The sequence below is a fragment of the Lissotriton vulgaris genome, chromosome 7 (genome assembly GCF_964263255.1).
Source record: "Lissotriton vulgaris chromosome 7, aLisVul1.2, whole genome shotgun sequence".
Taxonomy (NCBI): Eukaryota; Metazoa; Chordata; class Amphibia; order Caudata; family Salamandridae; genus Lissotriton; species Lissotriton vulgaris.
In genome coordinates, this window is record NC_141695.1 from 634,852,442 (window position 1) to 634,878,469 (window position 26,028).

Here is a 26,028-nt window from a genome sequence, read left to right on the forward strand (position 1 = left end):
CGAAATTCAGGCCTGAATTTCGAATATTGTCGAAATTGGAAAGGAAAGTGGGTTTCTAGGCCCCAAAGAGGGAGACTTCCTATTGAAAAAATACCCAAGAACCCCAGTGGCATACTTTTTGCCCAAAATTCATAAAGACCTGTCTAACCCCCCTGGGACGTCCAATAGTCTCGGGGTGTGACTCATGCCTTGAGCCCCTATCCAAGTACGTTGACTTCTTTTTGAAGCCATTTGTGACACATGTTAAAGCGTATTTGAGAGATACATCAGATTTTCTAAAAAAAGTTGAATGAACCCTATTTGATCAAACTACCCAACTGATGGTGACCATGGACGTCACTTCACTTTATACGCAGATCCCACAGGATGAGGCGTTGGAAGTGATAGAGCTCTACCTGGACTCTAGAGAAAGACCTCATAGAGTCCCTACGTCCTTCATTCTCAAACTAGCGGAAATCACATTGAAAAGGAATTATTTCCGTTTTAACGAGATTTCTTTATGCAAATTAAGGGCACCGCGATGGGGTGCCCTTATGCACCTGAGATGGCCGTACTGTTCATGGCCGAGTATGAGAAAAAATACGTGGAAGATAACAATCCCTTCCAACATCACATAATCCAACGGTACAGATATATCGACGACGTGTGGCTCCTGTGGCAGGGGAGCCACACCGAATTGATTGACTTCCACAATTGGCTCAATGCTAGACATAAGGACATCAAGTTTTCTGTAGATTTAAGCAATCTGAAAATGACATTCTTGGACGTTGAAATAATAAATGCGGATGGCAGACTAAGTTCCTCCTTGTATAAGAAAGCAACAGATAAAAACGCCATTCTCATTATAGGAGCTCGCACCCAAGGAACCTAAGGGCAAATGTCCCATATGGACAACTTCTTCGCATTAGAAGAAATTGCTCAGATATTAAACACTTTGACCAACATGGACAGACCTTCTGTGAAGAGATGTGCCAAAGGGGATATCCCAGTAAGTTGCTAAAACATTCTTACAAAAGAGCACGCTATACCCCGAGAGAGTGTCTTTTTGAGACTAAAGTTAAACGAGACCTAGAGAATCTGGTGTGCGTCACTACTTTCTGCGCAGAGACACATAAGATAAGGCAAATGGTGCTCAAACATTGGCATCTTCTTGAAGAACTTGAAGTACCCTTTCCACGCCCGACCTTTGCGTATAGGAAAAACCAAAGCATTGGACAACAGATTGTCCGTGCAGATATAAGGTTAAACAAACCCAAAAGTGATTTATTATCACAATGGGGCTTAAAACCCATCGAAGGTCTTCACAGGTGTGGAAACTGTGTGGCATGTGATTCCACCATCGAAGGCAATACTTTTCACCACGCAAACTTGAGCTGGCCACACACTGCATTTTCAAATTGCAGGACAAAAAATGTAGTATACGCCATCGTTTGTCCCTGCCCAAAGGTGTACATAGGGAAAACGACCCAACAAGTAAATGCACGCATGACACAACATCGATCGCGTCTCAAAAATAAAGTCCAGACTGCACCCCTTGTACAACACTTCATTGATAATAATCATGTGGATAATGACTTTCAGTGGACTGTTTTGTACAGCATGAACCAAATGAAACCTGGAATCAATATAGAACAAGTGTTGCTCAAAAAGGAGGCTTACTTGATTTTAAAATTTAATAGCGCCCAAACAGGCTTGAATTCACTGTCCGAGATTTCGAGGCTTTGAAGCACTTGAAATCTCCATAAAACGACTTCTAAACTACAGAGACCACAATGCTTAGCGGCGACTTAATATAGTGGAAGAGCCAATCCGTGGCTACGGTATTGGTGGATGGTTCACAACGATAGGAATTCAGACTGAGAGGAAGGTGAGCGAGGAAGGGGGGCGACCGCTGTTTCACAAATCTATGCACCAGTTCCCTAACCCAAACCGCAATACTTTATTGCAGATGTACAGCGCGAATTGAAACGCTGTCTTTTCTACCGCGAAGGACGCTGAACGATGGTCCTAACCGGCGATATCAATACAGTATAGACATACGAGGCCCGCGAAGATTAAAAACTCTCTGTGCAGCAAAAGAAAACAGCACAGGTACGTTGCGCTCTCGTTTTTAAATATTATCTAGCGGACAGCAAAAAGAAAGAAGGCTCTTACAAGCGTTATCCCCCATGCCTTCTAGGAGTGTGGAATCCCCGTGCGAGTACGGAGGACATCTCCAACAACCTCAGAATTCCAAATAAAAAAAGATACCTCCACGTTACCGACACCACTTGAGGTATGAATTTCCAGCTTTTCTGTCTGTATCACAGACTGTCTTCAGAGTGGCTATCAATGTAAACAGCAAATATTCCTCATTTTACACATTAGGTCCACAGCTACAGCAAAAGGACCCAAGAAGTCATAAGCTTCGTTGCACATATTGGACCCGCGGGACCGCGTTGCCCATAGAATAAGGTAATAGGCTGTGTGACATCAGTCTTTTGTAAAGGGAGCAATAAGTTTTCAGACCCAGTTACTGAATGATCTTCTTTCACATTTTTTATTCAGATTACCCCCAATGAAAGAGCCCTGATGAGAATCTGTCATTCACCTTCAGATTCGAAACGCGTCGGCACTTTAAGAAAGGGAACAGAAATTCATTGCTGATTGCATTACCAATTGTTTTTGATTTTTCCCTTGTAATGATTGGGTTGCTTTCTTTTGTTTTCATTTCTGGTAATCAAAAGTGAAAAATATTTCACAAAGAGTGAATATTTGTGAATACGTAGCTTTTGTAAAAGAAGATTGTGCAATAAGTGTCAGTTGTATATATGTTTGTTGTTTAAATGTTGTAAATATGTATAAATGTGTTTCTTAAGTACCTTTCTCTTCCATGAAAACACAAATTTGATAAAAAATTGAGACAGGTTTAAATAAAATACCTGCACAAGCTGAAGATTTTCTTTGTTTGTGCTTTTCTGAAAAATTCTTTATATAATCATTTTCGTGGGGGTTAGCAAATTCCTTAATGCTCACATTTAACCGGTCCAGCTTCCCCTGCATCACAGGACCACACCTTTTCTTTACAAATCGTTCCAAACCCAGACAGGCCAGGCGGGAGGGAGGCGAGAGAGAGAGAGAGAGAGAGAGAGAGAGAGAGAGGGCCATAGTGTGCGAGGAGAGAAAGTACAAAATGTAGAGCCAGGGAGAAAGGCGTGTAGTTTGAGGGCTGAAATAATACGGATATGGGTTTGGTGATTACGAGGGGTGAGAGAGTGTAGAGTGAAATGAGATGGGGAGCATGTGGAGTGGGGATGCAAGAAGACTGAAGTCGCGGAAGTAGGAGTGGAAGAGTGTTAGGGAGGCGGTAATAGTGAAAGGGAAAATTAGACATATGGAGGGGACGGTTATGTGGGTTAGAGGAATAGAATCGAAGAGGTCACAGAGGGAAGTAGACATGAGGGTGGTGGAAAGGAGATATAGAGGAAGAGAAAGAGGGAAGACGGACGGAGATTGGAGAGGGGTATATCAGAGGGAGGCAAGAAATAAGGAAAGAAAAGTGGAAACCTGGGAAGAGGGTTGGGGGAGAAAGATCCAAAGGAAGGGAATGTGTGATAAAGGCAGGGAGATGATAGATTGCAAAATGAGTGTGTAAATAAAAGCAGTGAGAAAAATGTAGACTAATGGAGGGAGAGGGTAGATCGTAGGGAGGAATAGAGAAAGTGAAAAGAAAGGGGTAGAAATTAGGCTAGAGAAGAGCAATGGGTCGCCTAAAGTAACAAGACCAAGAGAAACCAGGTAAAAAAACCAGACAATCTGATGGTATGGTTAATTTTCCACTAGTATAAGTTTAGGGCTAGAGGCAGGAAAGTGTGTGATGTCGGGGCGATAACCCAGAAAACTGCAGTAAAGAGCCACAAACGTTTGCTAGATTTCACAAACATTTCCAGGTAATTTTCCAACATGGAATAGCATGTAACACGATGCCTATGAATGTTAGGAGTTAGTTGTCCTTCCTTTTCCCATAGTGGGAAAGTGGAGTGGACACCTCCACATTGAATGACAGCATGGGGGAAGAGGTCTCATCAAAGTGAAAGATAATTTCTTTGTGGCGGAGATAGGAAAAGTAATCACGGCATGACACAGTTGAACATTTTGAGAAGTGAGAGTACCCCAGAAATCTACAACAGCTGAAAGTTTTAAAGGCTACTCCTGGGATTGTTGAAAACCATGCCACCTTCTTACTATGATTCAGATTCCACAGCACAAACCTGAAAAACCAAGACAAAATATAAACTGTGTTTTACACTTCGAGCCGGACGTAACCAAGTGTTTTTCAAGTTAAACCGATACACAATGAGCACTTTTGTTTTATAAAACCTACCCCAAGAGCTCATTAAAGAGAAACGTAAGAATCTAGTATCAAGGCATGGTGGCATTGGTTTAAAGTCTGCCGTTTTGGGACAGATTCTCAGCTGTCCTGCAGTCCCCTCGGGGCACAAGCAGGCATCCACTTCTGTCATTACAGCTGATTGCAGCAAAAAGACAGAAGTAGATGCCTGCTTGTGCCCCGGGGGGACTGACTTAAAAAAAACAAGCGCACTGCGCCTCGTGCTGGCAGCAGGGGGAGGGAGAGAGGACGGGGGGCCTGCGCCTGCTTCCTTTACAGGAACGAGCGCTGACACCATATGTTTGCAATTTAATTACAAACATATGGTGTCAGCGCTCGAGCCCGCAAGGGTATAGCCACACGTGCACGCGTTGCCATTGAAGGCAATGGAAGGTGGTCTCTGGTTACGCTGGGACGCCTCGTTGCTGAGGCAGCCATGCGCACTACAAATCCCTAATAATAATAATAACAAGGCGTGCACTGTTGTGACTTAAAAAGGGGACCAATGGCATTAGGTCTCCTATGCAGCGCATGCGCACTGCGTAGGCGAGACCTAAAAATGGAAGAACCTCAGTCTTGTACCTGTTACACATCAGATGGTTTAGATGCATCTATGCAAAGACGGACAAGAGACACAACTTCATAGCATCACATGTTGACCCAGCGGCGAATGGGGCTAGTCACACAGATTGACCTCTGTTCTCCAGGACGAGAAGTGGACCCTTTGTTTCTTCCCAAGATAGTTTCAGAATTCATATCAAAGGTATTGGGAGCATTTTACGGTTTTATTTAGTGAAGACTAAACTACTTGAGGAATAATTGGTTAGGCCTTATTGCAGTTCAGTTAACAATCGTTTTGCTATATCAAAATAAAATTTCTTGGTTGATTGTCTCTGTATATCGCGCTCATATCAGTGGGTCTGTTGTTCAAATTTTGTGGCTTACAGATTCTCTTAGTGGAATATGCTTGTTACTCTATTCTAACATGTATGGCTATCAGTGTAGATCCTACAATGCAGAAGAACTGGTTACTTATTTGTAGTCCTGGTTTTACCGCTTAGTGATCTTTGTTGAAGTCATAGTCTCTGGCTTTTTCTAAGCCATATGGATGATTACCCCTCATAGTTCGGTTCTTATGCTGACCTCTTCAGATCCATCAAAAAGTAGTGGGTCTAAGAGGCAAATGCCAATACTGTGCATATTGGGATTCGAAACATAGTTTTCCTAAAGCACCGGTGACTTTTGTTTGCGCTATGTTAATGTAATCTGTACCAGGTCTCTTTTGACCCTTACTAAACACACCCTTCAACAACAGTGTAGAATCAAGCTGCTGCAATATTGTTTTGTATTTTTGTTCTTAATGCAGGAAAGTAAATTGGGGGGGAGGGGGAGCTCAGCCTGGATAGGCTCGTTAAAAGGTGCTATTATTAAATTTGGCATGTTAATTTCACTTCCTCTTTCAAGATGTTGGTGGAAGAAGTGTTTTGCTTCTCCCACAGATATAGGGAATTATTCTGACATTAATTACTTCAATAAATATGACTACAGTGCAGAGGTAGGTCTACAAGTAATCATTTACCTGGCTGTTTTGGCTATTGCCAGCCTAGAGAAGGGGAGATGACTGACTTCTCATCTGCCGTCCGTTCTGGACATGTCAAAGAGCAAAAAGCTCATTGAAAGCTCACTTTTTGCTTAGGCAGATAATTTCTGCCACTTATTTTGTATTAAAATGTATAGAGCTTTCATAGAAATGCATAGCTTAGAACCTCATCTCTCTATTTGGCCGTTTCAAAATCAGTTTATGGACCTCCCTGTCATGGCAGCACTCTTCACCTAATACTAATTAAGTCATGTACTTGAAAAAGTAAACAAAAGGAGGGTGATTAATGAATCTGTTAGAGCCTGATTAGAGTTTGGCAGAATGGTTACTCCATCACAAATGTCACCGATATCCAGTCAGCCTTTTTTACAAGTGCATTATTTACCCACCCCCCAAACCGTAATCTTAATTAGGTCAAAGCATGGTGTTGGACAGGCCTCGTGGAAGGCCCGCTCCCTCCCTGCATGACGGGGCCCGGACCCCTGCTCTCACTGTATCCTCCGAAGGAACCATCCCGACAACCCACCGGGGCAACCCGCAACCCGTCCCCAACGGAACGCTGCTCCCGAACACCCCCGTATCGGCTGGCCCGGGCCTCCATCAGCCCCACTGCCCCGGCCCAGCCGCCATCTTGGACACTGCATCACGAGGCCGCGTGGCCTCGGCTCGACCCCAACCCTGGGCCTGGCTAGGCCCCGACATCGAGGCACCACCATCCACCCAGGAGGTGAAGAGACCACTTGGCAGGTCAATGGGAGAAAGGAGTGTCGATGGCTCTCCCCCGCCAGGCGCCGATCGCCCCCGGTCTCCCCGGGCGCTGGCTCAACCCCCCTGCTGGGTGTCTGGACTCCCTCATCCCGGACCTCCCGACCTCCAAGCGCGAGGGTCCGGACATCAAAGGAGACCAGACCTATAACTGGGGCAGCTCCAGAGCAGGAAGGTAGTTGTATCCTGGAGTCGAGACACCTTGAAGAACTCATCCTTGACGGACTGCTGGCGCTGCCGCAGCCTTGCCTTGTGAACCATCCCTGAAGCCTGCTGGCGCTGCCGCGGCCCTCTCCATCGTGCATCTTCGTCGGGACCTGCTGGCTCTGCCGCAGCCCATCCTCGTGAATCATCGCTCTTGCCTGCTGGCGCTGCCGCGGCCTTCTGCAACGTGAAGTCATCCTAGCCTGCTGGCGCTGCCGCGGCCCTCCTTGCCGAGAACTATCGTCCTAGCCCGCTGGCGCTGCCGCGGCCTTCTGCAACGTGAAGTCATCCTAGCCTGCTGGCGCTGCCGCGGCCCTCCTTGCCGAGAACTATCATCCTAAGCCTGCTGGCACTGCCGCGGCCCGACCCTGCAGACACCTGAGCTCGAGGATTGTGAGCTCCTTCTGGCCGCCCCTGTACCGCACCGGTACCAAGACTGTCCCGCTACCCCATACCCTATAGAGACTAGAATTGGGAGGATCCTCGGAGAGTATTACCGGAACGACGACATCCAGCAATGGTTCAAAGCCTATGAGGTAGCCATGACCTCCCACCGAATTCCCCGAAGCGACTGGGGAGCCGGGTTATGGGGGAGGTTCGTCAACGAAGGACGAGACGCCCTACTGCAACTCCCAGACCATCAGATTACCTCTTACGACCACATGAAAGCCGCCCTCCTCACTCGATACGGACTCACGCCCGAGATGTACCGCCAGCGGTTCCGCGACTGCAAACGGATCCCGGGTACAACTTGGGTAGAGTACGTGAACTATTTCAGCCGAGCATTCGAGGGGTGGATCAAGGGCAGCAAGGTGTCAACTTACGAGCAACTTTTCGATCTTATTGTGTGGGAGCATCTTTCTAACAATTGCTTCGTCGAGCTCAGGCAGCACCTCCTCGACAGTAAACTGACTGAACCCCGGCAACTCGCCGCCGAAGCTGACCGATGGGAAAGCACCCGAGTTGCTCGAAACGGGCCCAGCGAACCGAACAGAACCAACCAAGGACCCCATCGCCCCCGAGGAGGAGGAGGAGGCCAGGATCGGGGCAGAGACGCCGTCCCGGTGGTTCCCGCCAGCAACGCCCCGCCCCCGGCCGGCAGGGGAAACCCCCCCGATGCGTCCAGGGTTCCGAGCCAACGTTATTTGCCACCGATGCCAGCGACCCGGCCACTACGCCAACGACCCTAATTGTCCGAAGAACCAGAACCCTATGCCCCACCAGGTCGCTGCCGCCGCCCTGGGGGAAGAGCAAACCCCAGAAGATCCGGAAGAGTACGAGGCCGACCAGCCCGAGTGGGAACCAGCCGCCATGTCCCTGGTCTGCCTAGGGGAAAGAGACATGATTCCGCGGGCCCCCCTACCCGCTAATACGCGGAAATACAGCCAGTGGGTCACCATTAATGGACACCGGGCTGAAGCCCTACGCGACACCGGGGCCAGTGTGACGGCAGTCCGCTGTCATCTGTTGACCCCGGATCACATCTTGCCGAACATCCTTTGCCCCGTCCGATCAGCCGATAACTCAGAGAGCCTGTGTCGGATGGCCTGCGTCCCCTTCGAGTGGGGAGGAGTGTCCGGAATGCTGAAGGTAACTGTCCGCGATGATGCACCAGTGGACTGCCTCCTGGGGAACGACCTTGAAAGTTCCCCCTGGGCAGCCGTCGAAAGAAGAGAGCACCTGGGGATGTTGGGCCTCCCTGAATGGGCCTGCATAACGACCCGGTCCATGGCCACCCGTGCCATCCCCAGTCCCGAAGAACCCGAATGGCCAGAACCTCCTCCCCTGATTGTTACGGAGGGAGCCACCCTAAGAACCAATCCCCCACAGCAAAACGAAGAAGGGCCCGTTCAACTCCAGGACCTTCCCGAACTGGCCCAGTGGCGTCAAGAGGGTGGTCCCACCCAGGAACAATTCCGACAGGAACAGAAGACATGTCCCTCCCTCGAGGGACTCCAGCAGCAAGCCCTCGCCCAGAACGCGGGCGACACCTCAGGGACCCACTGGATTTATTGGGACAATGACCTGCTCTACAGTGAGCAAAGAATTGCTGAGCTGGGGGCCAGTCGGGTGCTGGTGGTGCCCCTCCGCTTCAGAGACTTCCTTTTGAACTTGGCGCACGATGTCCCCCTTGCTGGGCACCTGGGGCAAGACAAAACGTACAACCGCCTAGTAACTCACTTCTACTGGCCCAAAATGCGAAATGATGTCTCCAACCACTGCCGGGCCTGCCCCACCTGCCAGGCCAGCGGGAAGAGCGGCCGAAAGATCAAAGCACCCTTGCAACCCTTTGCCGTCGTCACCACCCCGTTCGAACGGGTGGGAATAGACATTGTGGGGTCCCTGGACCCCCGAACGGCACAAGGGCACCGGTTCATCCTAGTCCTGGTGGACCACGCCACCCGCTATCCCGAGGCCATTCCTCTTCGGACCGTGACAGCCCCTGTAGTAGGCAGAGCCTTGATGGGGATCTTCTCTCGAGTGGGCTTCCCCCGGGAAGTCGTCAGCGACAGGGGCACGAATTTTATCTCGAAGTACATGAGATCTCTTTGGCAACAGTGCGGGGTCACCTACAGATTCACGACCCCTTATCACCCGCAAGGAAATGGACTGGTTGAGCGGTTTAACCGCACCCTCAAGGGAATGATCATGGGTCTAGAAGAACCCCTACGTCGCCAATGGGACGTGCTGCTCCGTGCCTCCTCTTCGCCTATCGAGAAGTTCCCCAGAAATCCCTCGGCTTCAGCCCCTTTGAGCTCCTGTACGGACACCCCGTCCGGGGCCCCCTCAGCCTGGTCAAGGAAGACTGGGAGATGGCCCCCCAGAAGACTCCTCCAGATGTATATAAGTATCTCCTGACCCTCCGCAACCAGACCCGGCGATTCAGGGAACTTGCCAAAGCCAACCTGGAGGCCAGTCAGGAGGACATGAAGAAATGGTACGATCAGCATGCCTCCTCCATCGAGTTCGAACCAGGCCAGCAAGTCTGGGTGATGTCTCCAGTCAAGCCCTGTGCCCTGCAGGACAAATGGGCAGGACCCTTCAAGGTTATCGAACGCAAGGGCCCTGTCACCTACCTAATAGACATGGAGTCCGCCCGGAACCCCCTACGAGTCCTCCACGCCAACAGACTCAAACCCCACTCCGTACGCTCGGAACTCAGCCTGCTGATGGCAACAGATAGTGGGATGGAAGAAGACTCCGAGCCCCTCCCTGACCTACTGAGGACCCGTGAAAAAGATGGCTCAGTGGAAGGGGTCAGACTCTCCGATGCCTTGTCCCCGGAGCAACGCCAAGACTGTCGAGCTCTCCTGCTACAATTCGCAAACCTGTTCTCCCTCACCCCCGGGGTCACCCCCTGGTGCCTTCACGACGTGGACACCGGGGATAGTCCACCCATTCGACACAGGGCGTTCCGAGTGCCAGATCGGGTGCGCGCCTGCATCCAGAACGAAGTCACCAAAATGCTGGATCTAGGAGTAATCGAGCCCTCAGACAGCCCCTGGGCCAGCCCAGTCGTACTAGTCTCAAAGGCTGCCGCCCCGGGCGTTGCCCCCGAGCTCCGGTTCTGTGTGGACTATCGGGGCCTGAACGCCGTTACCAGAACCGACGCTCACCCCATCCCCCGGGCGGATGAGCTGGTTGACCGCATGGGGGCTGCCCGCTACCTGAGCATCTTCGATCTAACAGCGGGCTACTGGCAAATCGGCCTCACCCCCAGGGCCCAAGAACGATCCGCCTTCTCCACCCCGGATGGCCACTACCACTTCAAAGTGATGCCATTCGGCATGAAAAACGTTTCAGCTACCTTCCAACGACTCGTGAACCAGGTATTGGCAGGCCTCGAAGAATTCAGCGCCGCCTACCTGGACGATATCGCTGTGTACATCGCCACTGGGCCGACCACCTTCACCACCTCCAAGAAGTCCTGCACGCCCTCCAACAGGCCGGCCTCACCATCAAAGCCAGCAAATGCCAGATTGGCCAGGGGTCCGTGACCTACCTCGGACACCAAGTGGGGAGCGGTCTGGTGGCCCCCCTTCAGCTCAAGATCGCTGCCATCCAGTCCTGGCAGCCACCTGTCACCCAAACCGAGGTCCGAGCCTTCCTGGGGCTCACCGGATACTACCGGCGGTTTGTAAAGGACTATGGCAGCATTGTGGGGCCCCTCACAGAACTCACATCCAAGAAAAACCCCAAAACAGTCAACTGGACTCCGGACTGTCAAGCGGCCTTCGAGAGGTTGAAGACAGCCATGTGCACCGCCCCCGTGCTCCAGGCCCCCGACTACAGTCGGGAATTCATAGTCTAGACGGACGCCTCCGATCATGGCATTGGGGCAGTCCTCTCTCAACTCAACGCCGAGGGAGTCGATCAGCCAGTGGCCTTCATCAGCCGACGCCTGCTGGCCCGAGAACAGCGCTGGAGCACCATCGAGCGGGAGGCCTTCGCAGTGGTGTGGACCCTCAAGAAACTCCGGCCCTACCTCTTCGGTACCCATTTCAGGGTGCAGACAGACCACAGACCCCTACAATGGCTAATGCAGATGCGAGGGGAGAACCTAAAACTGTTGCGATGGTCCATCTCCTTGCAGGGGATGGACTTCACTGTGGAGCATCGTCCTGGCCAGGACCACGCCAACGCGGACGGCCTGTCACGCTTTTTCCGCCTCGGCGAGGAGAGTACCCAAGAGGATGGGTGACTCTCCCTGCCTTCAGCTGGGGGGGACGCATGTTGGACAGGCCTCGTGGAAGGCCCGCTCCCTCCCCGAATGACGGGGCCCGGACCCCTGCTCTCACTGTATCCTCAGAAGGAACCATCCCGACAACCCACCGGGGCAATCCGCAACCCGTCCCCAACGGAACGCCTGCTCCCGAACACACCCGTATCGGCTGGCCCGGGCCTCCATCAGCCCCACTGCCCCGGCCCAGCCGCCATCTTGGACACTGCATCACGAGGCCGCGTGGCCTCGGCTCGACCCCAACCCTGGGCCTGGCTAGGCCCCGACATCGAGGCACCACCATCCACCCAGGAGGTGAAGAGACCACTTGGCAGGTCAATGGGAGAAAGGAGTGTCGATGGCTCTCCCCCGCCAGGTGCCGATCGCCCCCGGTCTCCCCGGGCGCTGGCTCCACCCCCCTGCTGGGTGTCTGGACTCCCTCATCCCGGACCTCCCGACCTCCAAGCGCGAGGGTCCGGACATCAAAGGAGACCAGACCTATAACTGGGGCAGCTCCAGAGCAGGAAGGCAGTTGTATCCTGGAGTCGAGAGACACCTTGAAGAACTCATCCTTGACGGACTGATGGCGCTGCCGCAGCCTTGCCTTGTGAACCATCCCTGAAGCCTGCTGGCGCGGCCCTCTGCATCGTGCATCTTCGTCGGGACCTGCTGGCGCTGCCGCAGCCCATCCTCGTGAATCATCGCTCTTGCCTGCTGGCGCTGCCGCGGCCTTCAGCAACGTGAAGTCATCCTAGCCTGCTGGCGCTGCCGCGGCCCTCCTTGCCGAGAACTATCGTCCTAGCCCGCTGGCGCTGCCGCGGCCTTCTGCAACGTGAAGTCATCCTAGCCTGCTGGCGCTGCCGCGGCCCTCCTTGCCGAGAACTATCATCCTAAGCCTGCTGGCACTGCCGCGGCCCGACCCTGCAGACACCTGAGCTCGAGGATTGTGAGCTCCTTCTGGCCGCCCCTGTACCGCACCGGTACCAAGACTGTCCCGCTACCCCATACCCTATAGAGACTAGAATTGGGAGGATCCTCGTGTCCTGCCCCCACTGTATCGTTGATAACCTTGCCTCAAGAATCCTATATAAAGTGTGCAGATCGCATCCTTGTGTGGTGTCCATTTGTGGGGGGGAAGTTACTTGTCTGTACGATCGCCGGAGACGGTCCTCACCGGAGGCCTCTCCCCCTGTAATCGGCCGACCCTCCGGGTCCCCGTCTAACACATGGCAAAAAGATGGGCAACTTCTAAGCCTCATAAGTCGTTCAAAATCTTCATGGCAAAAAAACTGAAATAATCTGTGGCTTCACACATGAATTCAAGAAAGCGCAGACCCATGATACTGGTTCCAGATCTTGGACTTTAACTACAGGTATATATTTTTAGAATGGGGGCATTAGACCAGCCTTGGGATTTCACAAGGTGGATGAGTTCCTTTAGATAGGCATATTCTCATTAGTAATGCGCTCATATTTTAGAGGCATTGAATCAAAGAGATTGGCTTGCTTTGCTTGTTCTCCAGATGCATCCTTTCATACCACCATCAAGAGTGACCTCCAGCAATACCTTATACTTGCCATTAAAGGTCTTTATTGTCAGTACAGAAATGTTGTAGTCTGCCATTGTTTGACTCAAAGGTTATTTTTGATGGGGCTCTCTGTGGAGACGCCACTTTTTTTGTCGACAACCAACCCCCTGCTATACTTACCTCAATTAATGGCTCTACAGAGCTCAGACTCTAAGAGATGTGACCACAATTATTCAGGGAGCATCAACATGCTACATGATTTAGCTTTCTTATCTGCATCAAGAAGTTGCATTTGGTTCTGTTTCATTGCCTGTAGCTCCTAAGCATTCGCGCTGAGCTCTGTCAAAGCTATCTTGCTCGCAATTGATTTTTAATTGTCTTTTAATGCTTTTCTGAGGGATTCGGCACGTTGTCACTTTAAAATTAATGCAAAGCCTTACTTCCGTATCTCAGCGGCATTGAGCGCTGATTGGCTGCCCAAGGGCCAATCCTATGCGACTGGAGGTGCCTGTTGTTGCCCACCGTCATTTAAAACGAACCGATAGCGGGTGCGCGTTCTCTTAAGCATTCGCTCTGACCGCTGTCAAAGCTATCTTGCTCGCAAATTGATTTTTGATTGATTGTCTTTTAATGCTTTTCTGAGGGATTCTGCACGTTGTCACTTTAAAATTAATGCAAAGCCTTACTTCCGTATCTCGGCTGCATTGAGCACTGATTGGCTGCCCAAGGGCCAATCCGACGCGACGGGAGGTGCCTGCTGTTGCACACCGTCTATTTCTTTTCTTTTTATTTTCAAAGAAAAACTTCTTAAGTGAGGTCACACATAAGGCAGAGCAGTATTACACATTATACATATCAGGAATACACAGGAATTAAAAATCTGGCGAATCAATATCTATCATGAGTACAATTCATATATTACCGTGATCATCAATCAATTAGCTCATCAACAGTCGTAATCATGGGGGGCTCACATACGTTTCCCCTGTATTCATTCCATTTGGACCCCATCGCTACCCACTTCCTCGGGCACCACCTAGCCACATATATCTATGTCTTTACCTGAACCATACTCCAGTCCATGTCTTTTTGCCACGCACCGAGTGTTGGTGGTGCGGCAGCCCCCCACATCCTCGCAATGTTCCTCTTTGCTATCGCCAGGCCTAATGTGGCCCACAGTTTGCCTTTCGCTGGGAGGTCAGAGGGTTCCCAAATGTTAAGGAGGCACCTCTTCGCCTCAGGTCGCAATTCCACCCCCCACACTGCCCTCATACAATTAAGCACCCGTATCCAATAGGCATGTATGTACCTCCCGGCATTCCCACAATATGTGCAGAAAGGTTCCCACCTCCCCACACCCCCTACGACCGAGTCCATCGTCACTGCGCCCTATCAAGACTAGCCTGGTGCCAGAGATGTATACTCTGTGCAGGATCTTCAACTGGATCAATCACAATTTAGCTGATATTGCTATTTCTTTGGGGGCTGCTAGCACCTCGCGTTATTCTTCATCGTCAATCTCGAGTCAGTCTGCCTCCCACTTCTCTCAAAGGGCTAGTAGTGGATCCGGGATATGATTAATGAGCTTTTTGTATGTGAGCGATATGGTCTTCTCTTGGAGGTGACCATCCAGTAATCCATCTTCTAATGGCAAGGACTCCGGGAGTTGTGTCCCAGGAGGAATATTGGCCTGTAGTGCATGTCGGACCTGCATGTAACGGAATTGTTCCTTTTGGGCTAAATCATATGTTTGTTGAAGGGCGTCAAATGTTAGTACTCCCTCTGGGCCCCATAAATCCTTGATACGCGATATGGCTATGAGATCCCAGTTTCTAAACCCTTTTGTGCGGTTAAGAGTGCCTAGCTTCTCTGAAGCCCACAGTGGGGTTGCCTGGGTAAGTCTGCCAGCCCAACCCAGTTTCTTGTGGACTATGTCACAGCTGGACGGAGTGTTTGATTGGTCCCGTTAATCGGTACCTTCCCGGTCTGGAGTAGAGAGCTGCTTCGAAATTTCCACCTGGAAGAAGCCATTTGTCAATCTCGTACCCTGCTTCATTCCCTGCACAGTATGTACCTTGATTAATGGCCGACAGATGTGCCGCCCAATAATATTTCTGGATATCCGGGAGTACTATCCCCCAGTCAAACCAGCCCAACGTGAGCTTCTGGAGGGAGATACGAGGCACCCCAGTCCAGAGAAGGTCTCTGTGGGTCGCCTCAATAGCGGCGAAATACTTTTGTGGGACTAGGTCTGGGTGGTTTTGGAGGGCATATAGGAATCGTGGCAGCGCCATCATTTTAAATAGTGCTGCTCGGCCAAGCAGCGACAACGGGAGGTTCTTCCAGACGGCGGCGTCCCTTTGGAGCCGCTGTAAGGGTGGCAGGAGGTTCCGCTCGTATCTTGCGGCACGGTCCTTAGAGATGTATATACCTAGATATGTAAAGCCGTCGCTAACTATTTGGATCGGGCAATCATCCGGTGTCCCCGTGGAGCTCCGTGCAAGACATAGATGAGAGATTTCCCCCAGTTAATGCTGTAGTCGGAGTATTCTCCAAAACTCCGAAAGATATCCAGTGCTGCCGTAAGGGACTCATGCGGCGCTGTAAGGTACAGGAGGATGTCATCCGCATATAGCAAAATCCTGTCCTCCCAACCGTCAGTCCACCGTATACCCTTCAGAGAGGGGGTCTGCATAATCCATGCTGCCAATGGTTCTAGAGCCTGAGCAAAGAGCAGGGGTGAGAGGGCACACTGTCTATTTCAATCCCATATAATGCAGACGCGCCGCTGGTGCGCCAAAGGCAAGCCCGTCTGTACCGGGGCGCTGCCAACTGCCTGCCATTCTGCTCAGTATTTGGGGAACAGACTGACTTATACTCACTCTGAACTCCTGTTCCTTGATACTAATTGCCTTAGCTGTCCAAAGCATTCCTGGACTCCGGAGGCGAAATCTTTCCGGTGTGACCAATGCTTCTTAGCTTATAAGGCGGACAGGAGTGGGTCCTTATCTCCTGAGTCCTCAGTTTAAATTGCCGGTCTCTTGCAAAACATCACGCAGAGATCAGTGACTTGCTAACAGAGGAACGTCCTGATGGCCTATTCTTAACTGAGACCTGGTTAAACCAGGACTCTGGTGCAGTTGCCTGATTGGCGCTTCCTCCAAGCTATACTATCTATCAAATTAACCACCCTATCAAGAGGTGGCGGTATTGCACTAATCTTGAAAGAGCCCTTTTCCTGTAGTTTCACAAAGGAGGAGATCCTTGATTGTGAAAGCGCTTCTTTCCAAATCTCTCTTAACCACAACTTTACGGTTTCTGGGCTGCTTATTTATCGGCCTCCAGGGCCATCAAAAAATGGATGGAAGCTTTAGTGGACAAAATTACCCTACTCACGAGTAAAGCGGCTGATTTCACCATTTTGGGCGATTTCAACCTTCATTTAGAAGAGTGATAAGCCAGAGATTGCCAGTTTTTTGGCTGATTTGGAGGCCTGTCAACTGAGGCAATTCGTGGCAGCTAGTACTCAATCTGCAGGGCATTTGCTGGACCCCATCTTTTCTACTCTGGGTGCTGTAACTGTCTCACCCTTGGTCCCTTTGGTCTGGACTGACCATTTTCTGGTCCCTTTTTCCCTTCGGCTGCCTGGGAAATTGGTGCCATACCGGTCACAGTCTGTCCTTGGCATAAATGGGACGTTAGTCAATTTTCTGACCTGTTGTTAAAATCCAAACTGGAGTTTCCCCCAATCATAGTGGCTTCGGACTCTCTCTTTCAGGACTGGCTGACGCAGGCCTTAGACACTTGCATCCCTGAGAAATGCTGTTCAAGGAAAAAACTTGGACCTTCTAATCCATGGTTTAATGAATCCCTGGTGGAAGCAAAAAAAAGCCTGTAAGTGATTGGAACGATCATGGAGGCGTGACTATGATACTGAAGCCAAAAACATATATCGGAAATCCATTAAATCATATCATAGGCTGATTCGGAACCCAGAGCGGAACACATTGCCACTAAAATTCTGGAAAGTAATAACCCTCCCAAAATGATATTTTCCCTACTTAAAAACATGCAACATGCCAACGAAAAAGTTGTCCCCCCCCCCCCCCCCAATTTCCTCTAACATGCAATGTAAGGAACTCGCAAGTTTCTTTGTGCACAAGGTAGATACTATCTATAACAACTTGCCTACGGTTTGCCCCACTGAAGCCATCTTGAATATCAACAAATTTTTCCATGCCGGAAGACAGGCTAAACTTTGCTAAGTCAACATTGTGCTCTTTTACCCCACTCTCTCTCTGCTTTAAAATCAAATCCGGCTCTCATGCTGACCCTCTGAGACCTGACCAGCTTCGGCAAGTCCTCAAGTCTATCTCTCCAGCGAGCAGGGAATTGGTTAATTTATCACTATTTTCTGCACTATTGCCGGCAACCTGGAAGCATGCAAAAGTTATACCTCTTTTAAAAAAAGCCGTTCTTGGACCCGACCAATTTCCGGCCGATCTCCCAGTTTCCTTTTTTAGCTAAGGTTACTAAGTCCTATGTTAACTCAGTCTTGGCTGAATTTGTAGAGCACAACAAAACTCTTGACCACTCTCAAACCGGCTTTCGTCCTCGTCAAAGCACCGAATCGGCGCTGTTCGCTGTAACCAAGGACATCCGGTGTAGCCTAGATGTTGAGAACTCCACAGCCTTAATTCTTTTGGATTTAAGTGCCGCTTTCGACACTATTTCCCATGAGATTCTTCTAGGCAAACTTCATGATATCGGGGTCCGGGAGCTGGCCTTGGCCTGTTTTAAGTCCTTCTTGGAAGGTAGAACCTTTCAAGTGGTGCTGCCACCGTATCACTCACAGATAAATGCTATTAAACATGGGGTCCCTCAGGGCTCCATACTGAGCCCTGCGCTTTTTAATATTTATGTACAACCCCTAGCTTTGCTGGCAAAAACTAGAGGGTTGTCATTGGTTTCTTTAGTCATCTCGTTCTCAAGAAACTGCCAAGAAAATCTTTTTAAATTTAAAGAGGACCTCGTAGCCATCTCTGACTGGATGGCAGCAAATTGTTTACAGCTGAATGCGGCCAAGTCAGAAATTCTAGTCCTGTGGAGAGTCTGCGCCCTTTGGTACGAACCGTGGTGGCCTGACAAACTAAAACCTGCGCCCCTGCCAGAAAAGGTAGTAAAAAATCTAGGCTTTTGGATTGACAGTGAAGTTTCTTTCTATGCGCACTCCAAGCCCCTAGCAGGATCTTGCTTTTGTCTCCTAAGAGGCCCGAGACCTTCACTTGGCTATTTTGCACCAAAAGACCGCCAAACCATTCTTCAGGCCACAATTGTATCGAGGTTGGACTATGGCAACTCCCTCTATCTCGGCGCCAACAAATCCTGTATTGCTCGCCTCCAAAGAATCCAGAATGCGGCGGATCGCGTCTTGCTTGCACTGCCTAAATCATGTTCGGTTGTGCACCTTTTGCCTAAACTGCACTTGCTGCCGATTGCGAAAAGAATTCATTTTAAGTCTTTGTGTGTGTCCCTCAAAATCTTGACTCGTTAAGAACCACCAATTTTAGCGGATCTGCTGGTCCAATATGTACCGAATCGCCCTTCGAGATCTGCTAACTCTGGCTCGGTTTGTACTCCCCGTTTTCACAGAGCAGGCGGTCGCTCCTTCAAAGTCCAGGCGGCGCGCCTTTGGAACTCTCTTCATTGAAGCTTCTAAACACATTATTTTGATCTTTCCTCATATGGACAAAATAGAACCTCTAAGATGGAACTCTTCCATTTCTCATCAATTACTCCGACTTCATTGTGGTAGTTCCAAAGCCATGTGTCCTTGGCTATCCACATAATCCTTGTTGCCCTTCTGAACAAGTAAGCTACATATTTCATCTGATAAAGAGGATAGTTTTAAAAAAAATGTTATTGTGGTAGTGCTTTCATGGTGACTTGAGCAACATTAAGACCCACGGACTATTGTCTGTTTAACAAATGACCCATTATATACTCCTCTGGAGTTAAAAAGCATGTTCTGGTGGTTATAGTAATTTCTTCCTCTGCAGCAGGTAAAAGTAGTCCAGTGCTCACAGCAAAGTTTTATTTAAACAAACCGAATGGAATAAAGTTGAATTTCCTATATCTGTTGGTTGTTCCAGCTTAGAAAATGGATAAATCAAAATCGCGTTCTTCCCAGTGTTTTTCTCCTGGAAAGGAAAAGAAACATTTAAGCTCATTCCCCATGCACATTGTACTAGCTGGATAATCAATGGGATATTTCTTCATTTAATCTTTAACAAATGGGGGTTTGTCCAGATCAATCTGTGTGTTAGTAAAAAAAAAATACCACTGTCGTAAACATTTGTCACTAGTAGCAGGAAAGAACATGATAGAAGATCTTCATATGCCCTGTGGGAAAATTCTTCTGCGCCTTTTCACCTACTCTGTTGGGCTACAGAACTATGTGAAATATCCAGACTTTCAGTAGCCTAGAGATTCATGATAGTCACATTTTAATACATAAACCATTTGTACCAGTGGCTTCTTGTAGTCCTGAGCTTTGTCTTTGAAATCTGCCTTCTTAGTTGCAATCACTTATGTATGAAAGATTGGGGAGGCCCAAGACGTTTCCTTCAAATATTGTATCACGTGTTTTCAGTTGAGGAAACTGTCCTGAATTTGGATTTTTCCATTCCTCCATTTTTTATTTGGAGTTCATATCTAATTCGAGGATGTCACAACAAGTTTTATTTTTATTTTTTATCCCATATGGTTATATTTTTCCAAAAAGCTGGGGAAGCTGTGATGGTTAGCTAAATATTCTCGTGCATATTTAAGGCCTGCAAAGTGAGAGTAATCCAACCTCTTCTGAAATCTGTCATTTCACCAGTGATGAGGCTAATCTGTGGCTTTTATTTTTTGAACCATACTGCTAACATGTCATGTGAAGGACCTCTAGCTTGGCTACTCCAAACGTATTTCTTAAATCCTACACTCTAAATGCATCTGTAAGTTAGGAGGCTCTCCACAAGCAGTATGTAGGAGGCCTGGCATAACATGTTTTCCTCCTCTCCCCAAGATATTTCTTACTGTGGATTCTGAATTCGAAACATTTGGTAATAACGGAGAAGCAGAATGGCTAAGTTAAAACTACTTTCCTAGTGATTTGTGTACTCTTAGATTTGGCTCTGTGTACTTCAGAACTCCTATCCAGAGTTTAGAATGTGCTATTCTACAACTAATCTGGCTAAATAACCTGTGGAATCTAGGCTAGGTTGCTTGGTGATGGATCTGTAGAGAGGTTTGATGCCTGTGGGAAGTGAGACTTACACTGACAAAAAAGTAGAGTAGTACCCCTTATGAAAACGATTGTCCTACCTGTACCCATTTCTTAACATCCCCTTCTCCCCAGGCCGTCACTTGTTTGCAGTGGGATGTCCTCAAACGGCCTTTCTCAAAAGGGTTTTTTGAAGCTCCAGATATTTAACTATATTACCCGTTTGCTCAGGCACATAATGCCCTCCTTTGGTGTAAACCCACCCCATACGTACCACATCCTGGAAATTGAGCAAGATTATATGGCCCATATACCTTCCTTCTTCTACTTAGGATCAAAGTTGTGTGGAATGTTAAGACTTCCAGTAGCATGATGCAAACATGACCAAAAACTAGATAAACCGAAACTTTATACTCCACATGTACCCCAGCCTTATTACCCATCAACTTCCAGTTACACACGAAGCAACATTCAGACAGACATTGCAGTAATAGGGGGTTTGCATATAAGGTGATCTTTATTGAAAGGGGACCTTTCTCACTAGAGAAGTATTGTTCGAGGGGAAGGATTCAACCCCACTGGAAATATTCCTATACATAAACATTCAACACCATGTTAAAGCTGCTATGCTGGGACTTCCTCATAAAGCCCTGACTATGGACACACTACATACCTTATCCAAAACTGCGTATCCCAAACATCTTGTCTCTGTCTTCTACGGAGACACATGCATATACCCAAATGGGAACTAAAACTGGGCACTTCCATTACGGAAAAACAGTGAAAGTTTTGTTGTACACAGACAGGACGGAATGCCACTAGCAGCAGACTATTCATAATACATTATAAATGTGTGCATAACATCTATTACATGCCTGTGAGATTACACAATTTTCACCTACGCACGGATGATCACTGTACGTGATGTGGGCAGAGGGAGCCCATTTTCTCCATCTAGCCTGGTCCTGTGCCCCTATTAAAGCACACTGGTAGGAGGAGATAAAAGCAGCACTTTCTATTATGATAGGCTAAAATATCACCCTTACCCCATTCACCGCACTCCTGGGTTACGTTGCAGAGCATCTGAAGGTTTGTGGCGCTAAGCCTTTTGCTGGCTAAATGATGAGTCTCCTGTAGAGGAGTACGGGGATGGGCACCTACATTGAAATACTGGCTAAACTGTCTAATCTACTATCCGCCCCAAATTACCACATATGCAGAGCTGTTGCCCCCGAGCTCTGGCTCTAGAGACATATGGGCCCTATTGCAAGTCTACCTACTCCCCCAAATGTGAGATACTGCAGATGAGGTTGAGCCTACTCTGTCGCCTTTCCCCATGCTGCCTAGGGGATATTACCCATCAGTGTCACTTATGCTGAATTCTCATATGCTTTCACGTGACTGTCCCTAGGGATCTTCGCCTGCGAGCTGAGGATGGCAGACGATTTTGCCGAACTTTTGTCATTTAATAAGTGCAGTGTCATATGGGATGGGACATGCTTACACATCATATTTTCATGAATTTGATTATATATGATTCCGTATTACCACCTACTGTATAATAATGTGAAACCGTTGTGGGTATGATGCACTAGATCTTTTTAACAACCAAAGATTGCACATTTGGCTATAACTGAAGTGTAACTGAAGTGGTTTCTTTGTATTGTCACACATTACAAATTGTCTTAAAACATTAATCAGGAAATGTTAAGTATTACCTCTCCTTTTGAGTACCCTTTTCCCTGATAGCGGCTTTCTTGTCATTCCCAAGCCATGGTGAGCAAAGGGGGAGGCAGAACTAAGAGCATAGGAATTGCAATGAACCTATATTTTCTATTTTATTAGTACTGTTGTAGAACACTGCCTCCAGCAGATGTCCTCATCTCAAAAGATCCGATCTCTCTTTCTCCCTTCTATGCATGACATTTTTATCTCAGCGGCACTTGATGTTTCTCTGCAGAGCACCTAGTGATCTCCACAGTAGCTAATGTGTGGCCTCCAACCGTTTCTATAGTGAGAGCTACTTCTGATGAAAATAATCTCAAGCTACCAATGACTTTGATCATCAGTATTGGCCACATCAAATACGACCACCATAGTGACCACAACTTTCAGGGTCATAGTAGCAATCAAATACGTGTATATCTCAGATTACCCTTTATTAACTTATACTTTCTTTCACAATGTTGTGGTTGTCAATATTCCTGAATACCTTTCTATATTATGATAGAACACCGATCACCCCAAAGCATAGGGCTTTATCAATGTACAAAAACCTCCACATGACTAACGAAACAGCCACAGCAACAAGTGTCCACTGGCACAAAAGAAATACAAAAAGCTATACATCTCCTAAACAAACATTATCATTCAAAGAACAGCTTTAAATGTAAACATGTTTGGATTTTCATTCCTTTTTCAAACAGCATACATCTCTCTTAAATTAAACAATTTTCTATCAAATATACCATTTTCATTTGAAGAAAAATACTCTAAGAACATCTTACGTTTTCACATACTGTATGACCAATAGAGCGGAGCTTGCAAAATCATAAATCTTCATGTGACTTTGTAAATAGATGAGACAGGTGATTATATTTCAAGACCTGGCGCTTGTTATTGTGTTCAGTCTGGAGGTGTATGCTGCTTCCTTCTTCAATATGGCTAGACTCTCTGAATTGCACACTTTGCTGGCCTGCACCTCAGGGACCTGCTTCCAGGGTACTGGCGAGCTACTAGTAGCTCGCGAGTTACCTGTTGGAGCACCCTGCTTCTACTCTGTTTGTGTCTTCTCAAGTCTTATAACTTTCTGTCAACTTAGTTTAGTCTGTTTGCCTAACAAACTGTGTTTGCTGCTTTTCACTCTTCCAGATTTGGATTTATTCGGGGATCCAGTTCCTAGCACAAAGCCAAAATCAGATGCTTTTGATCTGTCTGAGTTTGGCTCCGCCCTTGGGGAGCCCAAGGAAAAGACCAGGTGTAGGACTCCGGAATCATTCTTGGACCCTTCTGCCTCTTCTTTGGTCAATTTGGATGCCCTGCTTTCCACCCCGGCCCAGAGTGCATTGAGCCGAAATCCCTTCTTATCAAGCGGTAAGTGACAGAAGTGCTTTGTTCTGTGCAATAGGCTGCAGATGAAGACTGGTGACATTTGACGAGCCAGAGATGTGTGTAGTAATTCCATAAATGTTTGTTTTACCCTTTCGCTGCAGGTCTAAGTGCTCCATCACCAACAAACCCCTTCCAGGTCACTGACCAAATGAAGCCTACTCTTAACCAGATGCGAAACGTTTCACCTGTGCCCGGCATATCCACTGGAACACCCTTAAACTCAGCAAGGACTGCATCGCCAGTGCCTGGCATCACAATGGGAACAACTCTAACCCCAACAAGAACCATCTCTCCTGTACCCGGCATTGCCATGGGGACAAATCTGACCCCAATGAGGACAGTGTCACCGGTGCCTGGCATCTCCATGGGAACATCCTTGAACTCAATGACTTACAGTACTTCTCTCCCTCTTCCGCTCAGCAGTCTCCCTACTGCCATGGTTCTGCCTTCTTCCATGAGTGCCTACCAACATGGACAGGGAACAGCTTTTCAACAGATGCCTGGCACTATCGCCCAACCTCTGCTACCATTCTCTAGCTCTCTCCCTTCATCCTCATCTTCATCCCAAACTGGAAATAACCCATTTCTTTGATGTGCTCCAGTGGGAGGTCCATTCCAGTGCTCTATAGGCTTCACCTGTGTAAGGGGGAGGGCTTCTGAGAATAGTGCCTTAGAAAGTAGGCATTCTGAAATATGTAATTTAGTCTCACATTCTCCCTTAAACTATTAAATATGGTTGGTTGATGTTCCAGAGAGACGGTATGCCCTCCATATGAATTCTGGTCACTTGATCTGTACAATCCTCTTGCATCTTGTGTGGGTTTGCACACTTCCTGTGGAATTTTCATTCATGTGTGTTTGCACATATTACGTAGAATCTTCTCATATTTGTACGTTTGCACCTTCCATATGCAATGGTCCTACTTCCAGTGTTTGCACGCATGTTGTGAGTCCTCTCTCACACAATACAGTCCTGTAAGAGTTTGAAAAGTACTCAGTGAATGCTCGTTCTGGTTCTTTATGGGTTTGCTGTGGATTTGGATGATTCATGGAAGACCAATATGTCTACTGAATTTGGCAAGTTAGAGAATCAAATTGCCCCACCACTCTGCAAAACTATTTGAATTTTTGCTGGCCTAACCGCAAGCTTAGCAGATGAAGCAGAGGGGATATCAAGAATTAAATTTTCGGTAGGAAACTACAGGACCGAACACAATTATCACTCTCACTGCCACTAGCTGCCATCTGTAAAGCATCAATATACACAGGGTTACGTTAGTGCTGACTTAAACGAAGAAGGCCTACTTAACCATGTAAGTTTCTGTTACTCTGACGCACTTAATGCTTGCTTTCACACGTGACCCATTCCTTTAAAAGGGCAGTAGCTTGATTAATCATGGGTTGGGTATTCTATTTGCACTGATTGGACCATAAGTTCCTGACAATGCAGGAGATGAAGTTGCAGGATGGCTGAAATGCTGCATTCAGTTTGGTTGACAGGACTGCCCTGGCTCTGCTGTGCTGATGTAGTAAAATACAGAGCAGTTCATGCACTACCATATATCCGTGTTAACACTTCTTAAAAAAGCAAGGTTTTGCTTCTGTGCTCTGTGATTCCTAAAGGAGAAGGGCAAGATAAAATTAATAAAAATTATTATAATGTGGCATGGTAGCAGTGTTGGTTATTTTTTATTTAAAAAGCTGTCTAGCATGTGTTCCAGAATCTCCTCAGGGGGGTCATCGTGGCTATGGAATATAAAGGCTGCATTCTTCATTAGCACTGTTAAGTTATTACCCGGTTGTGTCTTTTTATTGGTAGATTCCTCAGCTAAGCCAATTCTGATCTTCATGGAGAGAATAATTCCCAGCTGCTAGTGGGGACCCAGGAGCACTTTAAATCCTATTATATATTTCAAAGAAGATGAAGAGTTCTGAATGTAAAATCTAACAAGCATACCCCCAACCCCTCTAGAAGACCAAACTGGTCTACAAAGGAAGAAAAAAGTGGCCTTGCAGTTGCCTCCTATAGTCTTCTTTTCCAGCTCATCATGAGAGTGTGATTGTTCGTGCATAGAAAGCATGTTAAAGCTTTTGCTGGCTATTTTGTCATTTCTTTCTAGTCAGAATGTCTTAAACTGTTCATGAAGTGCTCTTCATGCAGAAGGAAAAAAATGTTGTATGACACCCTCTAGTTCTCTGAGGTGTGCTTCCCTGCTTCTCATTCTGCCACTGGATGTACACTTGTTTCAGGAATGTTGAAAACGATCCGAAAGACGAGGACAGCATCAGGATAAAAGTTAAATTGGAAGACTTCGGAGGCAAGGACAAGAAAGGTGAAAGGGTCTCCTGGAAAACAATTGCTTCTACTGTGATTCAGCCATTAGTACCATAGGATTCTTGTAAAAGGAAATCCAGGTAAGAAGAAATAAAGAACCATGGTCAGTCTAGTTACTCTTACAG

The 26,028-nt window shown here is 47.9% G+C and overlaps 1 protein-coding gene across 6 annotated transcripts in view; it reads left to right on the forward strand.

The window, feature by feature from the left end:
* The window catches only part of EPN3 (epsin 3), a 372,455-nt gene extending 347,222 nt beyond the window's left edge, over positions 1–25,233 (forward strand). For all 6 annotated transcript variants that reach the window (XM_086930838.1, XM_086930833.1, XM_086930836.1 and 3 more), the window contains 2 exons: positions 23,329–23,550; positions 23,670–25,233. In XM_086930838.1, the coding sequence (XP_086786964.1) occupies positions 23,329–23,550; positions 23,670–24,160 (713 nt within the window). In that variant the 3' untranslated portion in view covers positions 24,161–25,233. The remainder of the gene's footprint in view (positions 1–23,328; positions 23,551–23,669) is intronic.
* Positions 25,234–26,028: the final 795 nt, after the last annotated feature.